The sequence below is a fragment of the Notamacropus eugenii genome, chromosome 4 (assembly GCF_028372415.1).
Source record: "Notamacropus eugenii isolate mMacEug1 chromosome 4, mMacEug1.pri_v2, whole genome shotgun sequence".
NCBI classification, from domain to species: domain Eukaryota; kingdom Metazoa; phylum Chordata; class Mammalia; order Diprotodontia; family Macropodidae; genus Notamacropus; species Notamacropus eugenii.
The window spans coordinates 366672843-366699164 of record NC_092875.1 but is presented as its reverse complement, the minus strand read 5'-3'; the positions used below and the strand labels follow the sequence as shown (position 1 = coordinate 366699164).

At 39.4% G+C, this 26322-nt stretch overlaps 1 protein-coding gene and 1 long non-coding RNA gene across 3 annotated transcripts in view; one reads left to right on the top strand and one right to left on the bottom strand.

The window, feature by feature from the left end:
- LOC140501631 (uncharacterized) overlaps positions 1-6998 on the bottom strand; it is a 61375-nt gene extending 54377 nt beyond the window's left edge. Inside the window, exon 1 of the long non-coding RNA XR_011966276.1 lies at positions 1139-6998. This is a non-coding gene — a long non-coding RNA (uncharacterized lncRNA). The remainder of the gene's footprint in view (positions 1-1138) is intronic.
- Positions 6999-10437: 3439 nt separating this feature from the next.
- Positions 10438-24069, top strand: LOC140501629 (uncharacterized). 2 transcript variants are annotated; one of them, XR_011966272.1, is made up of 3 exons: positions 10438-10509; positions 10783-11377; positions 21487-24069. XR_011966272.1 is itself a non-coding variant. In XM_072605452.1 (2 exons), exon 2 carries the CDS (start codon positions 11750-11752, stop codon positions 12800-12802), a length of 1053 nt encoding a protein of 350 aa, XP_072461553.1. In that variant the 5' UTR covers positions 10438-10509; positions 10783-11749; the 3' UTR covers positions 12803-13946. The 2 variants fall into 2 exon arrangements, 1 of the variants encoding a protein (XP_072461553.1); XM_072605452.1 differs by lacking the exon at positions 21487-24069 and having other exon boundaries at positions 10783-13946.
- Positions 24070-26322: the final 2253 nt, after the last annotated feature.

Below are 26322 nucleotides of genomic sequence, written 5' to 3'. Positions count from 1 at the left end.
GCACTTGAGAGAATTACAAAGCAAAGTTTGATGTGAGGTACAAGGGAGATAGTCATTAAGGATTTGAGGAGGAGAGGATCAAGGAATTTGATTTAGAGCAGAAAATCATTTTATCCATCCTCAGGTATGACTCCCTTATTTTTACAGATAAGTACAAAAGGATCTTAAAAGTTAATGACTTAACCAAGTTAAGTAGAAGAACCAAAGCTAAGAACCAAATCCAGGTCTTCTGACTCTAAATCTAGTGCTCTTTCCCCTATATTGCTTCATGGAAGAGTTAATATTTGAATTGGGTTTTAAAAGGCAAGCAGGAATATACCAGGCAAACCAACTAGTGGGAAGGAGGACATTCCAGGCAGAGGGAACAACTGAGCAATGGTCCACAGGTGGGAAGACACTGGGGGTGTTGTGTAAGGTGAAAGACAGGGGAGGTAAGCAGAGAAAAATGTGACTTGGTTGAAGGGTAGAAGGCATGGAGAACAATCATTTGATCTTAATCTAGAAAGATAACAGAGTGGCATCAGAGCTTGGAGTCCTTGAATACCAAGCATAGGAATTTAAACTTTACTCTGTAGGCAATGGGGAACTAATAACAAATGCTGAGCAGAGGAGTGCCATGTCCAATTCTATGCATACGAAAAAGGACAGCCTTGTGAAAGATGAGGGAGAGAAGGAAGAGAACAGAGAACAGAGAAAACAGAGATAAGACACCCATTTGGGAGACTACTGCAATAATCTAGGTGGGGGTGGGGGGGTGAGCTTCCCATTTAAATGTAAGTGCTTTGAGGGTAGGGGTTGTTTCATTCTTTGTACTTGTACCCCCAATTCCTAGTGTAGTGTCTGGCACATAGTAGGCACATTATAAATACTTGTTAATTGCAAATTATTGGATAATGTGGAGGAATTTCTACAGAAGTAAAAGAAGATTATTTGCTTAACTTATCAGAGCCAACCTTGCCCGACTAGCAGATGTTGTGGCTCACACAGAGATAAGGAGGAGAGATAAGTTCTCCAAAGGGTTGTTTTATGTTAAGGAAGAATCAAGATTTGGCATTGAATAATAACCTTACTGGAAAAACAAATATCTGATACTTGGCAGCTATACAGGATGAATTTATCTAGATGGATGTGGACTTACCTGCATTTTTATAGCAATGCATCAACATCCAGTCCTTTCTCCAGAAGTGGACAGACCTGTGATGCACCATTCAACATTCTCTCAACCCACCCACTCGATCCCATTTCCATGATGAGTCAGAATCATTAATTACACCTCAAAGAGTTGAATATGGGACACTGTGTCTCCCTGAACTTCCATTCAGGCAGAAAGTTACCCATAGATTCAATAGTTTTTTACCATAGGTAAGACTCCTTCACCATCCCCAGCCTCCAGCTCTGGATTTATCATATTACACCTTTCAACTAGAGCTAATATTCCAACCCTAAAGATTAAATTACCAGTGATCAGGGGATTATAGGTCTCAGCTATGACAGACTTGGGAACTTCTGTTCCCTATGATTCACAATAGTTCTGGAAATCCATTGTATAAAGTAGTAGAACAAAACCCAGTTCTTCCTCTCCTGGAGCATACACATTACTTATCATGCCCACCTAAATGCTAGACCAGAACTCCCTCCTCAACATTAGCATTATTAGAGTATAATTAATGTAGTTGAAGGAAAGAAGGCACCCCTCAAACAGTCTATTCATTGAGCAAGCTAATATAAAGAGTGGCAGATTTCTAATCAAGGAACTTGGATTTGAACATGGCCTTTAATATTTAGTAACTCTATGACCATAGGTTATTCACTTAACCTCTCTGGGCCACAGTATTCTCATCCATAAAATGAAGAAGCTGGACTTGTTGATCAATAACATCCCTTCCAATTCTAAGATGCTAATCTTGTGTCCTTGTGATCTAATGGTTTGAAGAGCACTGATCCCAAGTAGTCAGATCTACTCACTGACCAGGATAGAGATGCTAATGTGAATTGTTATTTGTCACTTATTAATATCATTTGTACCTAGCTTTATATGGCTAGAAACTTGTCTAACCAAAAAAGCTTATAGGTCAGGCTGACCTCAGAGAGGTTCCAGGGAAGGTATGCTTATATCCCATCCAGTGCTTATTTTGAGTCCACCAAAAGTTTGTTTTGGGTTTCCCAAAAAAGATTGACTTATTTGCTGATATACATCTCAAACTGTCCTTTCTCAGAGACTACCTACTGCCTATATGAGTCAAATGTCCTTACACCTTTGTCTGAACTCTATATAATGTAACCACAAAGACTTTAAAGTGGAGCCTCCCCTTCTTTCTGGCTCTAATAAACTTCTTTCTAAAACCATTTCAGATTTGTGCTTTTGTTCTCATAAAGAACAATAAACAGGAAGAACTTCTTGGAAAAGAAATGGAAGAAAGGTTACCTATCCACTTCTTCTCTGCCAGGGTCCCTGCACTATATGTTTAAAAACAAAATAGAAATCTAAGATTGTGCCGTGACCACAGAGCCCCAGGTACCATCACCAGAATCACAAAATCATAGAATCTGAGAGTTCTATCTAGTCCAACCCATACCAAAAGGAAGTCCTACTTTAACATTCCCAACAAGTGGTCATCCACTTCAAGCCTCAGCTTGAAGTATTTTAAGGCAGGGGAACCCACCTCTTCAAAAGGCATTGTGTTCCAATTTTAGATAGCTTGAGTGGTTAGGAAGTTTGGGCTTTTTTCCTGAAATCAAGTCTAAATTTGCCACTTTTCAACTTCTTGCCTCCTATGGTCAAATAAATGCCATGACAAGATCTGTCTCTTCCAAGTACCCGTACCTTTGACGCTTGTTCTTTGATGCTACTTTGTCAATGGCAGGAATATTTATCAAATTAGATCTCTAGAGATTAAAAAGGTCATCTTGCTATGAAGAGGCAATAAATGGAAAACTGCTTTCCAGATCCAATGCAGCCTACATGAATATCTGCTTATGCAACAACCCTTATTGGCTGTACAACACCCTTATTGCTTTTCATAGATTCATAAATTCAGTGTTCCAAAACCTGTTGGACCAGTGGGTAATGGGGTGTGGTTTATCTGAGGAATCTCTGCTCAAAGGATCCCTGTCAAGCATACTGAATTCATCCAAGCCATTCTCAAGCACCTCTAACAACACCATCTATTCAGTGATTGGAGAGGAGTTCGAATGAATACATCCTGTTGTGCCTTAGTGGGAGACTAGTCACCTCCATGAAAATTATGGAGAGGCTCCTCAGTTTCACAGGCTAGTATTATTTTCTTCTCAGGTTCTGTACGTTGATGACACCCCACACTGATCTACCAAAGCATTCCTAGGTTTTTCAAGAAGCAGAAAGATCATCTGATCTGACAAACCTCAGCCCTTATTGCAGTACTTCTGGATCCACAGAAGTAGCTGATGGTTGAAATCAATGGATCCAACATTACCAATGGAGGTCATTTTTTTCGCAAATCACCTTCCACATCCTACTCCTTTTTGTACTTCTCCTGAAAGATAACTTATGCAGAAAGAACCATACAGTCAAGGAGAAGTTACTACTTGTGATCAAAATTACATTCAAAGCATAGAAAGTGCCAACTTAAGGGTGTGTTGCTCTATTATTGTCCACAATGACCTTAAGAACTTAGAATGCTTTCAGGCTGCCCAGTGGCAGTACTGGACTCCACTTGATTATCATCTACGCTCCCAGACAGAACAATCTACAGTCTTATGCACTATCACTAATATGCAAATTTGAATAACCAGCCACCCCAACAAACCTAAGACTACAAAGTTGAAGGTCAGTAATACTCAGAATTACTAGAGTTAGTTTATCGGCAACAGATACATGACACCAATAATGTGATCCAGTTAACTGCCCTCAAAGAGAAAACAACATCCACACCTATTATGGGAAGGCTAGTTTTAGATGGGATACTGTACATTCCTACAGGGAGGTCTAACTGGGAACTGTTCCATCTCAGCCACAACAGTCTAACATAGGTGGTCAAAAGGTTTAAGACCCCATGGGTTCAATCAAGTTTACCCATGCAACTGGGGTTGCAATTATGCTACTATGTTTGTGAAATATTTGCTCAGGACTGTAAGTCAGTGATTCAGCCAGCAGGCTTCCTACAAGCCTTGGCAACTCCTCCCTATCCCACAATGGTGAAAGCGTTAGATCTCGTCACAGATCTGTCTATCACAGGTGTATGAGGCCATCTTGGTGGTGGTAGGCAGCCTGAAAAAGGTGGCTCATTTTTTAATCTGGTTCTGGAACTTCTGCTATAACTAATGTTGCCTATCTGTTCCTGAAGAGAATTTTCTGGCTCCATGGCCTTCTGTCTCAATAATTAATGCTGAAAATTCCAAGGGAAGACCAACAGTCAGACAGTTGTTTGGGAAAGATGTAGCATTTATACAGTTGTCTGTGGTCATTAATTATCCCTCAGTTTCAGCTAAAGAGCTTCAATACGCTCTCTTATCAGTGTTTGTGACAAAGTATATAGTGACTATTAAGGACTGAAGTGAAACGAAGGGGGAGAAAACAATGTAAGTGAGGAAAGAATACAAGATTCCTCTAGTCCTTTCAAGAAACTTGGAGAGAGGGGAATAAGTCCTTTCCTCACCTCTCAGAGACTTCAGTGGCCTTTGAAATGGAACTGTGTCTCACTCTGTATTTACCCCACATTCTTAATGTCTGTTAGTTGTAGACAAGAAGAAAAAATACCTTTTTCAGAATATCTTTAATTCACTGCATTGGTAGGGCTACTTACAGGACGTAGCAGATTAGCTGGGGTATGGGCTTAAGGAGAGGCTAGTCAAGGCACAGTGTGTTCCATCAGAGTGTGAGCTCCTTAAGGGAAGTCATTGTCTTTATATCTACAGTGCCTAGCACATAGTTAACTGCTTAATAAATGCATGTTGACATGTTATTGACTTGCTTAATGGAATAAAAGGCTGTACATCAATCTAACAAACCACAGTCTTGAAGTTTGGGAAAACAGTCTAGGGGAAAGAATAGATGGTATATGAACTGTAACTAGACAGATAGAGTCAAATTAGGGAGTGACTGACTGGACTCATCTTGTGGCCACGGTGGCATTCTAGTACCAGGAGATATTAGAGAATGCAAGCAACATCAGATAAAAAGATTAGAGTTTAGGAAACTCAAGTTGGTTCAGAAAATTGACCAGTTCCTGGGCAGACATTTTGGTTTCCTAATCTTATTTGGATGTCCCTACCACCAGCTCCACCAACACCAACACCCACTCAGCTCTGAATCCACTCTCGGACCACTGGTCTATCAGTCTTTTAGGACTGGGTCTTTTAGATCTTTTACAATCCTTACCCTTTCAACCCCAACCCCAACCATTGCTCTTTCTCCTCAGCAAGAGTGAGGCCTAGGTTTGGAATTCATGAGATTCAGATATGAAGTTGCCCTCTTCTTATCTTAGACTCTGTCCCCTCAGTCCCTGGAAGCAATTGCCCTTCTCTCTGCTTGAGAGGTCTGCCTAATCACTGGCACATTTCAGCTCAGCCTTAGGATGGACTATTCTAATCTGCAGTCCTACCTGATCCACAGGTCACTCTATCTGTTCCTGATTACTCATTTCAATTCAATTCCGCAAACTTGAAGTGAATTAAGTGGTTACTATAAGCAAGGCTCTGTGGTAGGCCTGGTGATATAAAGACAAATTGTCAAACAGTCCCTGCACTCACATAGGGAATGGAGGGTACGAGGATACAATACAGATAATAGTATTAACTAATATGGTATTGGAACCTAGATTTTTCCTGGCTCCAAATCTAGTACTCTTTCCCACAGTATGATTCTGCCTTTCTTACAAAGTTGAAGAGGGAGAGAGCATTAATAACCAGGGATAAAGTCTGGGAATAAGGCTTCCTGAAGGAAGTAATACCTGAACTGAGTCTTGACTTTGACATCCATTCACTTTGGCCATTTCTCAATATCCCCTTACAAGAATGTCCTCGGTTAGTGGCTTGCCATCTTGCCCTCCTCCCCAGACCTTACCACCATCTCTGGATCAACTGAGAATTAACACAGCACTCTAGCAAGCCTCTTTATGTCACAGGGCTTCTCCCAGATTGTAACCCTTGGTTTTTACTATCAATGGAAACCATGTTCCAATAAACCAAATTAATTTGCCATAGTATTGTTATGATAAATCAAACCTATCAGGATTCATTTAGGTCAGTTAATTCAGGAAGAAAGCACTTTGACCTAAGGAAACCAATGTCCTATAAAGTCCATTTAGTTTTCACAAAATCCCTATTCCTTAGACTTTAATGCCCTCTGGCAGAGCCAGTCATCTTACAAATGCATGCTACTGGGAATAAGGAAACCATAGAGGATCTAAGGTTACCCATTACTACTGCTACCAAAACAAACAAACAAATAATGCGCATGTTCTTTGTGCTTTAGAATCTCAGTCCTTAAGAAAGAAATCTAGCCTGTAAACCCCAATATAGCTTTCAAGGTTTCAGTGATCAACATATATTCCTTTGGGCAGAGCACCTCAAAGGGAGAGCAGTGAGAGGAGGGAAGGAGGGAAGAGGAAATGAAGGAAAGAAAGAAGGGAAGAAGAGAAGAAGTGAGGAAAGGAACTTTGAACCATACAAAGATAAATTCTCATTTGGCATTATCAGCATTTCTATGTATTTGTTTCCAGCCCTAAGGTGACCCAACTGGCTGATTGTTTCCCCTTGATCAGGCAATGCAATGAGGAGAGTATATAGAAGGCACTGGATCCAGAGCAGTAGGTCTGAGTCTGAATGGCTCTGCCACTTACTACCTGTGTGACCTTGGGCAAATCACTTTTCTGAGTTTTTGTTTCCACATCTATAAAAAGAGGGCATTGGAGTAAATGATATCCAATGTCTTTTCCAACTCTTTTTCAAAAATATCTTATGAAAGACCTAAAAATTACTTCCACAAAATAATCATAAACATTTCAAATGAAAAGTATGGAGATTTACGTAGTAATATTTTGATTGATTTATCCAAACTGTATTTGATTTGTGAAACATAAATCTACATCAGTCTTCTGATTACAATATAGGTCAACAGTTCCTACAGATCACAAAGAAGGAAACCTTCAAAGACTGTCAAACCTTTTGAGGGGAAGAGATTTGTCATTTAGTACTCTGGCAGTGATCATGGGAGGCCTGGCATCTTTCATATTAAATGTAAAAAAAGGACATAGGAAAAATGCACTCTTAGATATCCTGGCAGAAGGGATAAAGTACTTATACATGTACCCCATTATCTCCATCATTAAAGCCCAGGGAGTTAGGACTAGATTCTATCTAGGGGTTGGTGACTTTTTTCAGATAAGATTAAACCTGAGGTCTTAACCTCTCAAGATCATTAAAATCACATGATGGTCTTCTAAGAGTAGAATATTGCCTTGGTTGGCCCAGGCTCCAAACTGTCTAGTAATTCTGCATTTCCAAAAGAAATGAAATTTCTAGGATACAAAATTCCTTATCTACCTCTTCTGGGTCCTATTAGCTTGTCGGCAAATTCTGAGCTGTTGCTATACATCACCCAAATCCGAATTTCAATAGTGGTTGAAGTGGTCCTTGATTATCAATTTAAAATATTTGCCAAGTGCTGTGGGGTCTCCCACAAAGAAAATTATTAATGTCCAATTTATTCATTCAAATACAAGTATTTTACCTTACAGCAATGAGCTTAGGCAATCTTTGGGTTAAAAAAAAACAAACATTCCAATGAAAATCAAAATTCAGAAAGAGCTTCAGACTAAATGGTTAGGTTTGGGGCCCTGGCAGTGCAGGGACAGGTTGAAGATTTAATCTTTTTTTCTGGAAGAGGCAGACTTAATAAGAAGACCTGAACCTGTCAGTGCCAGTTGGCCCCTATGTTCAATGATTCCAGAAAATATTAGACCCTTGAGTATATTGCCCTGAGGTAGTCTTATCACTTACCATCACACAGAGGGTCATTAGTAGAAGGGGAAAAGAAAGAATAAATTCCAAAACAGTACAAGTAAGGAATATATCACCTGCTATAAGGCAAAGGGGAGAGCAGAAAGAGGTGCCTGTTGTGGTGTGCCTCAGAATGAATACCTGCTTAGAGGACGAGGGTGTAAAGCAATTTGTATAGTTCCTGAGAGAATTGCTTGGTATTTTTTAAGAGAGTATTTTATACATCATTTCATGTTCCTTAACAATATATTTCAGGACTAGGTAGGAGCAAGAAACATTATCCCTATGTTGTAGCCAGAGAAATAATGATTCAGAGAGGTGGTGACTAGCTTGACCTTAGAGTAAATCAATCGCAGATGAAAGATTAGAACCCAAATCTTCTGGCTCCTTTTTTTTCCATTAGACCAAAGCCTTTCAAGTTTTTTGATCTTGTAGAGTCTTATCAAAGGATTTAGAGTTAGATAGGCCATTAAGGAACATGTGAGACGGCTTCTTTTGATAGATAAGGAAGCAGAGATGTAAAGTGGCTAAATGACTATGCAAGGTCAAAAAGGCAATGAGTGCAGACCCAAGATTCAGACCCAAGTCCTCCGGCTCTAAGTCCAAGACTCTACCAGGACATGTTGCCAACCTTCATGGGCGGGTTGGGAGTGGGGTAAAGAGAGAGGGTGCAGGGACAAGGAGCCTTAATCATCCAGTAAAGTTGGACTGCTCTCTTTCTGGAGAAGTCCTTCGTTACATGTGGGAATAAGCTAATATATTCTATTGGGTGAAGATGAGGATTCAACTTGGAAGTAAAAGGGAGAAGGGAAGGATTTAGATTAGGAAGGACCATCTTGGAAGATAATTAAACCATGAACAAATCCTATAATTTCCCAAAACTAAACTTATGAAAGGCCCTAGGTTTCCAGAGAACACTTTTTTTAAAACCAGTATGAAGACACCGTAAGTAAAGAATTACTTTTATTAGAGTATCCCCTCAGCTAACCCCAAAGAGCCATTTTCATTCATTTTTATAAATTCCTCTTTAAAATAATCCTCTACCCATTCATTGGCTTGAAATTTGGAGCAGTGTTAGGGCTAGTTCTTAAGGCTTAGGGTTTTACTCACTTCACATGCCCCCAAAAGCAGGCCCTCTATCAGGTTGTCCTAACCCTGTCCCAAATCCAAGGGGCTTAGCAAGACATAAACTTTCTGAAGAATGAGTATGTCATCCATCTCTGGTATCTGGCTCCAGGAGATGCTTCCAGGTCTCCCTATCATAAGCATTTAAGCTAAAGATGAGTTGTGCCCCTACCCTCCATGGACTGCAATGCAGACACCCACTTAAAAATTCATGGTAATTGCATTTGAAAGTAAGGGCTATATGCAGCAGCTGGACAAACAGCTGGAAAAACCAGGATTAGAAAAAAAACACATTCACTATTTAGAATCATCTTTCTTCAATGTCTCTTGGTAAAATAAGGCAAAATAGCAATAAATAAAAGAGGGGAAAAAAGATAAAAGGTGACTTAATGGTCTCTTCACTTTGTTCCTCGTTCCTTCCCAGTATTAATTTAATGTAGGCTGAATGATGACTTTCCTAAATCAGATCTTATCATGTCTACCACCTCCCCTAACTCAATAAACTTCACTGGTTCCCATTTGCTTCTAGGAGCAAATATAAACTCCTCTGCTTGGTGTTTAAAACTCTTCACAACCTGTTCCCTTCCTACTTTGTCATTCCTCTTACATAGTAGTCCCCATTTGCTGTGTGGCTTACAGGTCTAATTATACTGACCTACTTGCTATTCCACACACAACACTCCATCTTCCACCCCTGTGCATTTGCACCTTTTCCTGGAATGGATTCCCTACTCCCCACCCTTCTTGGAATTCCTGGTTCCCTATAAGCTCCAGGCTGCTCTGCTTGGTGCCAGCTCACGTGGATTCTCAGACAGCCTGCTTCTAGGAATGGATGATGGTGTCCAATGGGAGGGGGGGGGACCCTGATCCTGATTCAGAGTGTGCAGTTATTCTGTGACCATTTCCTGTCCAGTGACTGTATGGGGAGTGGGGGGAGAAGGGACGAAGCCTTCTAGAAGGCTGATGAAAAAGACCTCAGTGAGAACACAAAGGTTTCTAACAGAAGAATTCAACCTCTCTTTCTTCCTTGCAGTATCTCTCTAGACCTCTTTCTCTGCCATAAAGTGGCAGCCTTCTCTCACTGGAACTTCAATCTACCCCTGTAGTCCCTTCTTTTGATTAGTCACTCCTCCTAGAATCTTCATTTTCAGTAAAGTGTCCAGGATGTAAGTAAAGTGCCATGTTCACTCCTTCATTCCCCTACAAGTTCTGCTCCTGACTTTTCAGACTTCTTTCACCACCATGACCCCTCCTCCACCTTCAGCTTCCCTTTATGTGTCTTCTCCTGGATGAATATAAGTGCCTTCAGGGCACACACTGTCTTTCTTTTTATTTCTGTACTCCCAGCACTTAGCACAGTTCCTGGCATATAGTAAGAACTTTATAAATGCTTCTTGATTTGACTTGGTGAGTGAGAAAGAACTTTTGTAAGTTTCTGGTTTGGGGGAGAGACAGTTATAAATATCTTATCTTCCCAAGCTGGATGCCTGTGGGACTATTAACATACAACCCTGATGATTCTTCTGTCCCCATTATGTTTATTCTTTCCTAGTCTTAGATGAAGGAGTTCTTGTTCCTCCTTCATTTTTGAATAACGTCACAGTGTGATGACTTTTGAAGTGAATTGAATTCAAGTGAGGCAGAGTTGCGTGAAGTTGTCATTCTCACTCTCTTTTCTAGAGTCATCAAAGTCCAGTGACAAGACAAAATGCAGTAGATGATATCTTCAATGTCTCACCAAACTCTACGCACTCCATGGCATCTGCTTCTGTTGCCTTCACGGCCATTGGAACAAATTGTTCCATCTGGGGACATCTTCACATACTTAGAGTAAACATTCCCTTAACTCACCAATGGATTTGAGACCTGTCAGTTACTTTCAATTGGAAATAGAACAACCTTATGAGCTTATAAAGGTCAGAAAGAAAGGTAGGAAGGGTAGAAAAAAAGCCTTCGGGGGGAGGGGCGGAGCCAAGATGGCAGAGTAGAAAGACGCACATACACATAGCTCTGAACCCACAACACATAGAACGGCTACAAGGAAGTAACTCACGGCGAATTCTGCACCCAGAGGCCACAGAACATTGGAGCGAGGGAGATTTCTGTTCCAGAGAGACCTGCAAACCTCTCGCGGGGGGTCCTTCACGCTGCGGACTGGGCGCCAGGACTGGGAGCTGAGTACAGCCCTGCCACGGCCGCGGCACCGAGAGGAAAAGATCCGAGCAGGCTTCAGGGACGGGATCACCAGCGGCCGCACAAGTCCCTCCACCCACAGGTGACGGGGGTCGGTGAGAGAGCCTCTTTGGCGGGTCGAGAGGGGAGTGGGGTGCCCCCATAATTCAGGCCCCCCCGGGAGGTAGAAGCTGAGAGGCGGCTGCAGACAGGAGCTCCCCAAGCAGGCGGGAGCCTGAATCCATTGTGGAAGGTCTGTGCATAAAGCCCCTGAGGGAACTGAGCCTGAGAGGCAGCCCTGCCCTGACCTGACCACCTGAACTTAATCTCACACTGAATAGCAGCCCTGCCCCCGCCAAAAGCCCTAAGGCTGGAAGCAGCATTTGAATCTCAGACCCCAAATGCTGGCTGGGAGGATCAGGAGGTGAGGTGGGTGTGAGGAGAATATTCAGAGGTCAAGTCACTGGCTGGGAAAATGCCCAGAAAAGGGAAAAGAAATAAGACAATAGAAGGTTACTTTCTTGGAGAACAGACATTTCCTCCCTTCCTTTCTGATGAGGAAGAACAATGCTTACCATCAGGCAAAGACACAGAAATCAAGGATTCTGTGTCCCAGCCCACCCAATGGGCTCAGGCCATGGAAGAGCTCAAAAAGAATTTTGAAAATCAAGTTAGAGAGGTGGAGGGAAAACTGGGAAGAGAAATGAGAGAGATGAAAGAAAAGCATGAAAAGCAGATCAGCTCCCTGCTAAAGGAGACCCAAAAAAATGTTGAAGAAATTAACACCTTGAAAACTAGCCTAATTCAATTGGCAAAAGAGGTTCAAAAAGCCAATGAGGAGAAGAATGCTTTCAAAAGCAGAATTAGCCAAATGGAAAAGGAGATTCAAAAGCTCACTGAAGAAAATAATTCTTTCAAAATTAAAATGGCACAGATGGAGGCTAATGACTTTATGAGAAAGCAAGATATCACAGAACAAAGAGAGAAGAATGGAAAAATGGAAGATAATGTGAAATATCTCATGGGAAAAACAACAGACCTGGAAAATAGATCCAGGAGAGACAATTTAAAAATTCTGGGACTACCTGAAAGCCATGATCAAAAGAAGAGCCTAGACATCATCTTCCATGAAATTATCAAGGAAAACTGCCCTGAGATTCTAGAACCAGAGGGCAAAATATATATTCAAGGAATCCACAGAACACCACCTGAAAGAGATCCAAAAAGAGAAACTCCTAGGACCATTGTGGCCAAATTCCAGAGTTCCCAGGTCAAGGAGAAAATATTGCAAGCAGCTAGAAAGAAACAATTCAAGAAAAAAAGCCTTCAGAGGTCTAAAGATGGAAATCTGTCACTTATCTACTTTGCCAAAACCTTTGGTTTCTTCAGTAGATCTCTTCTCACTTTTAGATATTACTTAAAGTACTTAGTTGTAAGCTGTTTTTCACTCAGTGCAAAGTCATGTTCATTAAACCTGGCAATAGTAAGGAGTCCCTTTCCTTTTACAAGAAAGTTATTAAAGAGGTAAATCAGACCAACACCATTGACATCATGCAACTAAATTTCAATTACAAAATGGAAAAAAAGTTTCTTATTATAATCTTGCAGACAAGATAGAAGGTTGTAGACTTGGTGACATTTTGTTAAGTAGATGTGACTGACTGAATTATCTGAATCAATGAATAGTGCTGTCGATGAGAGAAGACTCAAGGACACCATGATAGCTGTCTTTAAGTTTTGAAGGGATTATAAGTGGAAAAGGAGTTAGCTTCATTCTTCTTGACCTCAGGAATAGTAGGTGCATTTTAGAGAAAGACAAATTTCAGCTTGATATATAGGAAAAGCTTCCTACCAATTAGAATTATTCAAGAATGTATTTAGTTGCCTCAGGAGATGTCATGTTCCAACTCACTGGAGGCCATGCCTTCTGACAGAGCCTAAATTGCAAGTCATCATCTATTTTGCAGAAGAAATTCCTCTTCAGGTAGGCTTTGGACAAGCTGACTCCTGAGATCCCTTCCAACTATGACTTCTTTGGTTATTAAAGTAGTAGCATTAACACCCCCCCAAAAAAATTATGTGATGGCAAATAGTTAAATGAAAACTAAAGATTTTTTTTAATGTAATGACAACAGGAGAGAGTTCTTTGCAAAAGACCAACATTAATCCATATTTCAGTTAGTATTGTAATTACATCATTGTCCTCATTAAAAAGTCTTTAACCTGTTGGGACCATTTTGTCCAACTCTCCAAGCCTGTTCGATCTCTGAGATCCCTTTAAACTCCAATATCCTGTGATTCTAATCCATTCCCTTACCCTTCCTTCTTTGAAAAGCATTGGCTTTTATCTCCATCTGAAAACTTAATTTAGATATGCATAGTTATCCGTACTTAGGCAAATATCTAAAGAAAATAAGTTAAAAATGTGAGCAGCATATTCATGTATTGGCAGATTAAGTGGATAATTTGAATAATTACTCTCTCTGCTGGTTTAACACGGTATTATCTTCCTTTGCTACCTGGCCCAGAGTTCTCGATTGGAGTGACCCATTAGGTTATACAACATAGGCAATGGCATAGAACAATAATGATGACAATGATAGCAATAATTAATTAATTACATAATTATATAATACATTATATTAATTTTATAAATTCTAAAACTTATGTTATAAATGTATGTTTATAAATTATGTTGTATAATATAATGTTAGTATATTACATTATTTACTAATATGTAATCATAATAATAACATGTATATAGTACTTCAAAGTTTACAAAGTGCTTTAAATGTGTTATCTCTTTCAATCTTCTAAACAACCTTATGAGATGGTAATTATTTTCCCCCTTTCACAGATGAGGAAACTGAGGCCAAAGAGGTTAAATGACTTGCCTAAGGTCACACAGCTAGTAAATGTCAGAGGCAGGATCTGAATTCAGGTCTTCCTGTCTTCTAGTCCATCACTGTATGGACCACCTTGATGCCTATGTCTATATAATACAAGTATTCAAGTTACATTTTAGCTGTAGGATGAGGGTGGAGAGAAGGGAAGGAGAACAGTGTGATATGGTAGCATGGGATGCTGACCAGAAATGGAAAACTCTAGTGAGTAAGTAACTACCACTTGGGTAATGTGAAGGAATCAGACTAGAGAAAGCAATCCAAACAATGGAGAAGACAGGGCAATAATAAGGAAGATGTGACAGTACAGAGAGGATTCAAAAGATAAAATTTTGTCTGCTTCACAATTCCATGTAGGACCTGCCCGGGTGATCCATTTTGAAGTAAAAGTAAGTGCCTCACTGTCCTTAGAAACAGCACCAACTCGAGCAAGAACCTATGCCAGAGTGAAAGACTCCCTGTTCATTGAATTGCTTAAAATGTCCATTAATTCAGGAATAACACAAACACACAGGTTCTGCTTCTCATCTTGTCCGATACTGGTATCTCATGATAGCAATGACTAAAACCATAGAATTAGCTCACATCAGTCCTTCCCTTAACCACCTTCCAAGCACATATACTCTCTCTCCCCCACACAAAAGAAATCTCCTACTATTCATTGCTCAAAATAGAATGCCCCTATTTGAAGTAGTGGGTCACAAGATGAAACAATTACTGTGAGCAGTGTGGCTTGAGAAAGGGTTCAGTTAAAAATTGACCTCGACTTTATTGCACCCAACTGTGTTCCACAGTGACTCGTGAAGAAATGCACCTGACATACTCTCTACTCATTTTCCAGAAGTCCACTGGTCTCTATCTTGCATTCATAATACCGATAATAAAGTGACAGATATGGCTAATTAGATCAAAAGCAAAACCTGAACTCATTTTTCTACCAACAATAGCAAAACGTAATCAAAAAAGACTGTGATTTTAATAAGGAATATTTTGCCTCTGAATATGATTTCTTGCAATCTGTGGTATAACTACTTTTTTTTCACCAGTATCTAATTCCTAAATTAGCAGTGGCCCAGGTTCCAACATTTGTATTTTTTTCCCAGAGTAGTTAGAAGGAGATAGAACTGAGAATGAATATATAACTAGTAAAGAATCCAGGAATAGCAAATGAGAAGCAAAGGAACTATAAATATTTTCAGAGAATTTTAAAACTAGAAGGAATAAACTGAACTTAAAACTGAAGAGATAATTGAATCCAAGTCCCTCAATTTACAAGGCCAAGAAAGGTGAGGTGACTTGCCAATTAAGAGCTATCCCAAAATGGCAGGAGCTGCCTTCCGAGGTAGTTTGCTTCCTCTTACTAGAGGTCTTTAAGAAAGGCTAAATGACCTCTTAATAGATATATTAGAGCAGGAATTCTTATTCAGGTACAGTTGGGACCCCATGGCCTCTGAGGTCCCCTCTATCTCTGAAATTCTGTGATCCTTCCTACAAAGGAATGACCTCTGCTCAACATACGGAACAAATGTTATCTGTGATCCCTGGCTACTGGAGGAAAGAACTGACAGAAGGTAGATTCTAGCAGCAGGGCTTCTGAGGATTAGTGATGTTTTACTATATGGCTTTAGAGAAAGAAAAAAATGTGAACTACTCTGTGGCAAATCATGCATGTCCTCTGAATATTATCCAATCTTCATTTTAATTTGCTACTATCTATACCACAGTATAATTCCAGCATCAGATAAAGACTGAGGTACTTAAAATAACCTGTCCTTGGTTCCATGATTAAAAACAAACAGGATAAACCTGAGGAAAATAATAATTAAATCTATTGACTCATCCCATATAGGTATGACATGGAAGTCGAAAAATTATAATAAAATGAATGCATCTTAAACTACCATAATAGAAACATAGTACCCCAAACAGGGGAATATAGATTCCCTCCATTCTCTGTTCTGGTAAACCACAACTCATTTGAAGTTTATGTTCCATTCAGGGCACCACATTTTAGAATCATGTCCAGAGAAGAGGAACCAGGAAGGTGAGAGAATTCAACACTACACATCAATTAAGAATAATTTGAAGATGACAGTGATGTTTTTCCTGGAGAAAAATAGATTTAGTTGGAAGAGGGTGGGAGAGAGAGAGAGAGAAGGGGATTGATGTTTTGTTTTGGTTTGTTCAGACATTTCAGTCCTGTCCAACTCTCTGTGATTCCATTTGGGGTTTTCTTGGTCAAGATGCTGGTGTGGTTTGCCATTTCCTTCTCCAGCTCATTTTATAAATGAGGAACTGAGGGAAACCGGTTAAATGACTTGCCCAGAATCACAGGGCTACTAAGTGTCTGAGGCCAGATTTAAACTCAAGTTGATTTGCCTCCCTGGTACCCAGGCCAATGCTCTATTCACTGTGCCACCTACCTGCCCAGTGGATTGATAACTGGTTTCAAGTATTTGAAGAATTCTCACTTGGATGTAGAATTAAGCTCATTTATCTTGGCTCCAGAGAGCAGAACTAGAGAAAGGGGAAGGAGGGAGGAAAGGGGTGAAAAATGAAGAAAGGTAGATTTCATTCATTATTAGGATAACCTCAATAATTAGAACTGTCTCAGAATGGAGTGTGCTTTTTTATGAGTTAATTCCTCATAACCTCTAGTGAAGATCAGATGAACAGTTGTCAGGGACATCACAGAGCTCTGCCAGGAGTAGAATCTGATGACCTCTGAGTCACCCACCAAGTTTAAGAAGCTAAATGATAGTTTCATTATAATGTTGTCAGAACATATTACAGACCACCTTGGTCAGGTAGAGTAAATACGACAGATATCACAAAGCAGGCACAGAGACAGGATGCTTTGTGCTCTGGGACTTCAACTATGCAGATAGCAGCTGGAGAACTCTGTGATGCAAGCAGGGGCATTAATCAATTATTGACTTGCCTTTCCAACAATTTCATCATTCTGAAGGCATGAGAAGCAATAAAAGAAACTACTATCTTGAAACTGATAGGAAGAAGAAAAATTGGAATAAAATGGCAGGAACCTTGAGAGAAAGTTAATCACATCATCTTAAGAGTCTGAAAACAGGAGGGGTCTGACCTTTGCTCTAGTCTTTAGGGGAGTGGATTTCAAAGTTCAGAGAAAGGATAAATATGAACTCATAGCTTGAAAGGGGAAGTCAGCACAGTGGAATAGAAGGCAAAAGCCTTCATTTAAAGGTTTTTAAATTTCATTAAATTAATTTCGTTAAATAAAAAATTAAAATTTAATTTAAATCATTTTTTAAAATTCCAATGTACAATTAAAAATTATTCTGAGAAAGAGAATGGGGAAGACATAAAGAAACCCATGAAGTTACAAAATGATCTCTATGATGAGGTCAGATTTTAAAAGGATATATATATATATATGAAACCAAATGCATGTGATGAGTAAATAGAGAGAAGGAGAGGGTCAAAAAGTTGTTTGTTTGTTTTTAATTATGTAGGGTCAAAAAGAAGAACAAGATAGGGATATACTCACTGCTTTGGGTGGAGAGAGAAAATGGAAATACCTTGACTACTATCTTTTATTTTCTATAAAAAGGAGAATACTTTACTAAGCAAAAGGCTAACAGGGATTTGAGTCCAAGGTTAAGTAAAGGGAACTCCTAGAGTGCCTTACTGAGTTCAAGTCAGATGGCCCACACAAATCATGTCCCAAATCAGTGAAGAGGGGGTGGGGGGAAATTGACACGATTACTGACCACTGCTAGAGTGATCTTTGAAGAACCTGGAAAACAAGAAAGGTACCACAGGACTAAGGATAGGTAAAGATTGCCCCAGTTTTCGAAAGGGGAAGATGAGCAATCCCACAAAATGGCAGAACTGTCAAAATAACCTGAGGTATTATTAAAGGGATGGTTTATGAGCACTTAGAAAGAGAAGCCGTGATCTCTATGAACTACTTCACTAAAATGCAGAGGAGTAAGTCATACTGGACTAATTTCTTTTCCTTTTTTTGACAAGATTACTAGATCAGGGACATATCACAGACATGGTATACCAGGATTTCAGCAACACATTTTACAAAGCTCCTAGTGAGACTTTGAGAGGTAAGTGAAAAAAGTAAGACTGTGATAAGGAAGCAGGGGGAAAGTATGAAAAGGAATTTCAAGGGCAAAGTAATAAGGAAAGTGAATAGAAATGGGAGATTGGCTACAGTACCGTTAAATGCTCCCAATGTCATCAAGCCAAAGGTATTTCTTCATGACACAAACCAGAAAGAGCACTAGGGGAAACCAAGATAAACAATCAGGAATGAGAGTTTGGGTAAAGTGAGAGTGGAGGGGAGGGGGAGAATCTCCTTAATAGACTTGAAATTCTGCCTCCATTGTCTTTTTTCTTCTTTGGTCAGGATTGGAATTCTGGAATTCTGTAAATGGACTAAGAGAACAGAATATTAGTTCTACTGGATAAAATAATCTTATCGAACCCAATCTCCCAACCCTACCTTGATTTTTGTTTCCAGTCTACCATTCCTGTTCTCTCTGGCTACCTGTCAGAAAAATGGAATGGAAATAGACCTCTGGCTGGAAAAGAAATTCAGTAGCCAATTTCCACATTACCACTCCTGTGAGAGCTCATATCCATTCAGATTTACTTTCATACATTTTATTAACTACCATTCTTAGTCATCTTTACCCCCCTGCTGTCCTCCTCCAGTTCCTCTCTGATCCTCTGCATGTACCTGCCCTAAAATACACACACAGGTCAGATCTTATTTCATAAGAAAAGAGGAAAAAGAACTCCCTATTATGTTGCTGTCTCAGCGGCACGGAAGCCCTTTGATAATACTAACAAAAGCAGACAATAACTAGACTAATGCTGACTTTTTTGAAAATGGGAAATTAACCACTGATGTTTACACACCTTTCCACGAAAGCAAGTTAGGAACTGATTGTAAAAGCAAGAGGAAAAACATAATCTGATATAGTCTGAAGGAGAATAATTATTAAATTCTGATCTATTGGTTTATTTACTATATGGTGTATCCTGCATAATCACTTCTAAAGTATTTATAAGCATAACCATGCTTCAGAAATTTTTAAAAAGACAGTCTCCATTATTATAATACTACTTCCAAAAAAAAATCATAGATAAAATAGGATATACATGCACACCTCTGTCTCACCACAAAATACACAGAAACCCAATATTATTAAAGTGTAGAAGTAGCTCTCCTACCCCACAGCAAAGACAAAGGAGTCAGAAATGGAGTCTTGCAGGTAGTAAAAGGCTCTGATGGATAGCTTAGTGTTGTGGCCTAATGTGTATTGTCATTTTTGCATAGTACAGAGGAAAGAGCACTGGACTTAGAATCAGGAGAGCTTGGCTCCTACTCTGACCCTAATACTTACTAACAAACAGTGTCACCCTGAGCATGTCACTTTTCTCAGTTGGAAAATGGAGAAAAAAATAAACTACTCACCTTTTTTCTAAGATTCAAATGAGTATAATGTGAGCAATCTATTATTCACCCTCTGGGAAATGCACATGTTTAGATTTATTGGACTTTACAATAATTATTATCCTTGCTTGCAGACCTTTTAAGCACTATAGAGATGTGGAAAGCTCCAATCTTGGTCACTCCGGTGTCCCTTCTTCAATTAATCACTTTGAAGGAAAGCTCTCTATTGCAGATGGCAACATTTGCTATTGCTGTGGGAAATCAGGTTATTTCCTTCTGCATATTTATGCTAACCTTATGCTAAATTACTATTTTGCATAAATAAATAATTAGAGTTCTGTGTTAAGAATTGAAAGATGATGGTTAAAAAGAAGATCTTCAATGGTTAGGGTCCCATCTGAAGAATAATGAAAAGCATCCCCCAGGCCTCCAGATAGGAGGTAAAGGACAGTTTACTTTGGGGATGAGGAAAGAAAGGAACGAATGGCAAGAGTTCTGCAGGAGATGAGTGAACACAAGACACCAGGCTGGGTGAACTATGTAGCTCACCCCAAGACAAAGGTGACTTCAGGGAAAACAAAGAATGACTACTTATTTAGGGTATCCTGGAAGCATCAGTAAATAGAAGTTGAGTAGAACTTAAACATACATATATACATACACACATATACATACATATACACATACACAAATTCTTTAGGTAGTTACAGAGAGACAAAAATCAATGACTCTAGGGACTGGATGGATCCATATAGCTGATGATCCACAATAGAAGTCACTAAGGAAGACATCTCTTAAACTGGGCTGTGTATACATCTCTGTACAGACTTATCTGCATATAGTCTGCACCCACCCACAACCTTGCCCCTGTAGGAAATTAGTTCATGATATCCTCAGGATGACAGGTCTAGGGAGTGTGTTGTTGTTAATAGCCACATAGAGGGGTTGAGAATGCAAGGAGAGGGTCATTGCTGACGCTGTAATCACAGAGAGAGCTCCAAGTTCCTTGAAGGTAGATGTGAAGGTACAGAGTCTTTTACTTTGTAATAAATAGTTAAATGGATCTGCACTCTCATCAAAAAGAGATAGGGGCAGAAAGAAAGTATGTGACCAGACATCTGCAGCTAGGTTGTGCAGTGAACAGAGTGTGGGACCAGAAGTCAGTCAGACGTGAGTTCAAATTTGGCCTGAGACACTTACTAGCTACGTGACTCTGGTCAAGTCGTAAACTCTCTGTGCCTCAGTTTCTTTATTTTTAAAATGAGGATAATAATAGCACTTACTTCTTGGGATTGTTGTAAGGCTCAAATATGAATATTTGTAAAGTGCTTAGCACAGTGCCTGGCACACCACTGGTCATTAATAAAAGTTTTTTCCCTCCTTTTTTGACGTACAATTCTTTGATGATGCTTACTCCTCTTCTTCAGAGATCCCAAACTGATGAAAGCCCTAACCACCCCTGCCCATACTGCCCCCATCACAAAACAGGCAACAAAATTCAATGTTTATTTCCTACTAATTGTATATGTTGTGGTCTGCTCACATCTATTGTTCACCTTTCTATTAAACTCAGTGTGTTGCTCATCACTGATTCTCCAGAGGCAGTGGTGGTCTAGATCTCACTGCCATACAGCAACAGTGGTAAAATGTTTGTATTGAAAAGATAAGCCTTTGTGATGTGATTGTGGGAAATTTGGAGCTGGTAAAAATGCCTCTGGGCCTCATTCATTGTCCATCTGCATTGTCTCTTCCAAATTTAGATACTGTTGGAAAGCTATGTAGGGTATTCATTCAGATGCATGCTGAAATCTGAGCAACAAACAATCTTTATCCAGTTAGTCTTTTCTTTTGGTTGAACAGGTCAAACTCCTAACAACTTTGCTCAGCTCTGCCTCACTTAAATTCACTGCCAAGTCAAGATATGGCCCTCATCATGTCATCCGTCCCCTTTGAGAATGAAGAATGAACAACCACAATCAAACTCTTTCGAATCGCCACTGATGGCTTTTAGGAGACAATGCAATGTCCTAAGGATCAACACAAGCAACATAATGCCATCTACAAACAGAAGCATCTGGAACAGCCACAGATATGTATATCCAGATCTGACCTCTGTCCTAGACCTCCTCCATCATCTTAGTGAGTCTATATCTCCACTTTTCATACCTTCTGCACCAATAAACTCCAGTTGCTTCTTAATCCCTCCAGGAGAAAATACAAAATATTCTGTTTGACCTTCAAAGTCCTGCCTTTCCAGTCCTTTAAACCTCACCCCCCAACAAGTGACCCTGGTCTCCTGACTGTTCTATGAACAAGACACTCTATCTCTCAGTTTTAGGTATTTTCTCTGGCTTTTCTCCATCCCTGGAACATTCTTCTTCCTCATGCCTGGTTTTTCTGGCTTCCATTAAGTTCCAACCAAGGGCAGGTAGGTGGCCCAGTGGATAGAGCACCAGGCCTGGAGTCAGAAAGACTTGAGTTCGAATTCAGCCTCAGACACTTAAAAGTTGTGTGATCCTGGGCAAGTCACTTAACCCTGTTTGCCTCGGTTCCTCCTTTGTAAAATGAGCTGGAGGAGGAAATGGCAAACCATTCCAGTATCTTTGCCAGGAAAACCCCAAATGGGGTCATGAACAGAAATGAATGAACAACAACAAAATCCTACCTTTTACAGAAAGCATTTTACAACCCCACCTAATTCCAGCATGTTCTTTTAACAATTTCAGAATCCTATATATACACCTTCCTTTCTATATACAGGCACACCTTGGAGATATTATGGCTTCAGCTCCAGACCATCTCAATAAAGCAAGTCATAAAATTTTTGGTTTTCCAGTGAATATAAAAATTATATTTACACTGTGCTATAATCTCTTAAGTGTTCAATAGCATTGTATCTTTAAAAATTAATGTACATATCTTAATTTTAAAATACTTTATTGCAAAGAAATGTTAACTATCACCTGAGCCTTCAGCTGTCGTAATCTTTTGCTGGTGGAGGCTCTTAACTTCATGTGGACCTTTTTGCTGGTGTAGGGTCTTGATGCTGATGGCTGCTGACTGACTGATCAGGGTGGTGGTTGCTGAAGGTTGGGGAGGCTTAAAACAAGATAACACATCAATTTATCACATAAACTGACTCTTCCTTTCACTTGAACACTTAGCGGCCATTATAGGATTATGAATTGGCCTAATTTCAATTTTGTTGTGTTTCACGGAGGCCATCAGAGAAGGAGAATGACAGGGAAAAGCAGGTCGGTGGAGCAGTTAGAACACACACAATAGAGATTTAAGTTCACAGTCTTATATGGTACGGTTTGTGGCAACCCAAAATAATTACAAAAGTAACATAATAAAGAAAAAGCTTGAAATATGACAAGAATTACCAAAATGTGACACAGAGACAATATGTAAGCGCATGCCATTAGAAACATGGCAAGTGATAGATTTGCTCGATGCATAGTTGCTACAAATCATCAATCTGTAAAACAAAATTTAAAAACCACAGTATTTACAAAACGTAATAAGAAGAAGCTAAATAAAGGGAGTAAAGCCTGTACTTGTTTTTATGTTGCTCCTCCATTAGACTTTTAGCTCGTTGATGGCAGGGACTGCCCTTCGCCTCTTTTTGTATTCCTAGCAATTAGCATGGTAATTAGCACGTAGTAGGTGTCTGATAGCTGATTATTGTTTGATTGGTTGAGAAACCTATATTTTGTATAGAAGGGAGAGTGGACATATGGGTCATGATTAGTTGATGTTTTCTTAGTGATCTTTTTTAGAATCAATAAAGTCTGGGACTTTTCCCCCAAGTCTTTGGTATCATCCCTTCTTTTAGCTACCTTGTGAACTGATCTGCTTGTACTGCTTCCAGCATTAATCTCACCTATGCATCCTTGATTCAATCTGGCTGCTTTTCCAGGGTTTATTTTCTTTAGTGTGATTACTACTTCCTCTGTAAATACTTCAGGCATATGATGTTAGCATCCAGTTGTGTTGGTTCCATTATCCTTGAGGGTTAAAATGGTTTGCGGTAATAATTTTTGCAAACCTTTACCATTTTTCTGCTATTTCTAGGCTTTGAATGCCCTTGGTATGGATTTGCTTAGTTAAATATCTTGCCAAGCTTTGTCTCTGCTATATGAGAAGATACTGCTCAAAAATGTCTATCATCCTTTTTTCTAAGAGTTTACAGATGAGTTAATATTCTAACCTGGCATTGCCTTTTACAATTGCCTCTCTCCACTTGTCAAGGAAGTGAACTATTTATTAGACCAGGGCATATGGCTGGCTCTTTTGATCTCCTTGTTTTAGCAATTAATTTACATTAGTTTTACTTCTGGATGAACTTTATTAGAGGCAGTGCTGATGTCATCTATATTGTCCATTTCCCTTTTTAAAAAATTCAAGTTTTCCAACTAATTCATGTTGAAATCTTTTCAGTTATATACCATATATTTTCTCATTATCATTGTCTCTTCCTATTTATTATAAATTCTAATCTTAGCTCTTGTGACTCCACAGTCTAACTGCAGAGACAGCTGTCTCAGAAAAAAGGAGCAAAGGGAAAGAAATAAGCAATTATTGAGCACCTACAATGTGCCAGGGCACTTTGCTAAATGCTTTGCAAATATTATCCCATTTGATTCTCACAACAACCCTTGGAGGCTGGTGGTATTATTATTTCCATTTTACAGTACAAGAAATTGAGGCAAATAGAGATTAAGTGACTTGCTCAGGGTCATGCAGCTAATAAATGTCTGAGGTTGGATTTAAACTCAGGTCTTCCTAACTCCAGACCCAGCACTCTACTCACTGCACCACCTAACTGCTATCCAGGGATAGCTCCCATGCTATAATAAGTCTTTTCAAGTCTGTTAAAATACAGTGGATTTTATTCTTTGTAATTCTTATTTGGCACTCATCACCGTAAGCATCTAATAATTCTTTTTTTGAGAAAAGTATTCATGCTATGGAGATGTGAGGATTCTGTATAATCTATGCATCTTTGGCCTTTCTCATTTCTTTCTTTGAACTATACTTTCCCACATGTTTTTCCCCATCCTCACCTTTTCCCACCTGTAAACTGATGTCACCAAGTGTCAGCATTTATGCTGATTTGATCTGCAAAGTCTCATCAAGCTTTTCATAGGATTTCTCCAGCACTTTGTCCTCAATAATTGATTTTGGTGTGTAAGCTGCAATTATTTTCAAGGTCGTCGTTTGGCAGACTGATCATCAATACTGCAATAAGTGATAACCAAATTTCCAATAAAATAATATTTCTAGCAGCTTTGGGAAATATGATAAAACCCAATCCATAACACTGTGTTTCTTTCCTTCTCTGAGCAGTACCTGTGAACTATTCTTCCATTTAGGTGCAACTTGCTACTTTCTTTTCATTTTGCTTGTACAAGAATGTCAGGATTGATGTGTTTCAGCTCCTCCAATGATATATCCACTCATTGGTCACTGGACAAGGATTTCACATTTTGAGTTCCTAAGCTGTGATTCTTAGCACCCTCAGCTCCCTTTCCTAATGTTCTGTGAAGCAGGAAGGGGCCATATCAGACTGAAGGCCATGTTTTCTTTATCGTTCCATGCATTGCCCTGGCCAAAAAGCTTTCATCACCTAGAAAGGTTTTAGGTCTGAGAGCCCATGAAATCATGCCAATGTTAAGTCCACTGGTGTTGGCAGCTTGGGAACCTGGATGAGACTTGGGTCTTTAGAGCACTATGAAAATCAATAGTGCAAAATGAAAAAATTCTCCTTAGAATGAAAAATAAAGGGGAAGGGAGAACCATTCTATATCTCCTTTTTTCCATTTGGAAAAATGCCTTTGTTAATGCAAAATATTTTGCAATGAAGCAGATAAGATCATTAAGAAATAGAAGATTACTTGTGCTCTTCCTAGGATCTTAATTAGATGAAAGCTATATATGAGTCAAAAAGAAAAGGAAATATACCAAGACAAAGTTTTGTTTTCACCTACATACCTGTTTTGTTGCTTATAATCTGACAGAAAATCTACAAGCCTCCTACTGCTGTTTTTTTTTAACATTAATTTTAGTTTGAGCCTTTCTGTCATGCTAACAAGACTTTCCAGAGCTATCCTGTGCTAAAAACAGAAGCAGCCTCAGAAGAGAGACTTCTTTTAAGAACTCTATTTCCCTACCTATCTACTTTTTGAATTATCTTCCCCAAAGATTTTGCAACAACCGTTTTTCACCCTCCCTACAGCTGCATCATAGTTTATGTGGAAAACAAGTCCACAACCTCTGCAGTGAACAAAATTAAGACTGCTTTCTAGCTAAAGAGTAGATCTACTCTGGGAGCAAAGGGTATTCCTAAGTGAATTTTAGATGTTGATGTTGGCATCTCTGACCAATTTGTCTCTCTAATTTCTGTCTATCCCCCTCTACTCCTACAAGAAACAGCAAACAACTCATATTTCCAGAACCTTTAAAGATTAAAAAAGCATTTTACATTCATAATGTTAGCACTCTGTTTTCTTGCTATCTATAGCTTCCCACTGCCACACTCCACCTGAGCAGGCCTTCAACAGGCAGGACTCTGAGTGTTCCTGACCTCTTCTCTGCTTCACCCCCAGCTCAATAATCCTCACTGGACATCTTGCCAAAACAGCAGCCAATGGGGCATCTGGCATTAAAAAGTGATTTAGAACTTCCTCCTGA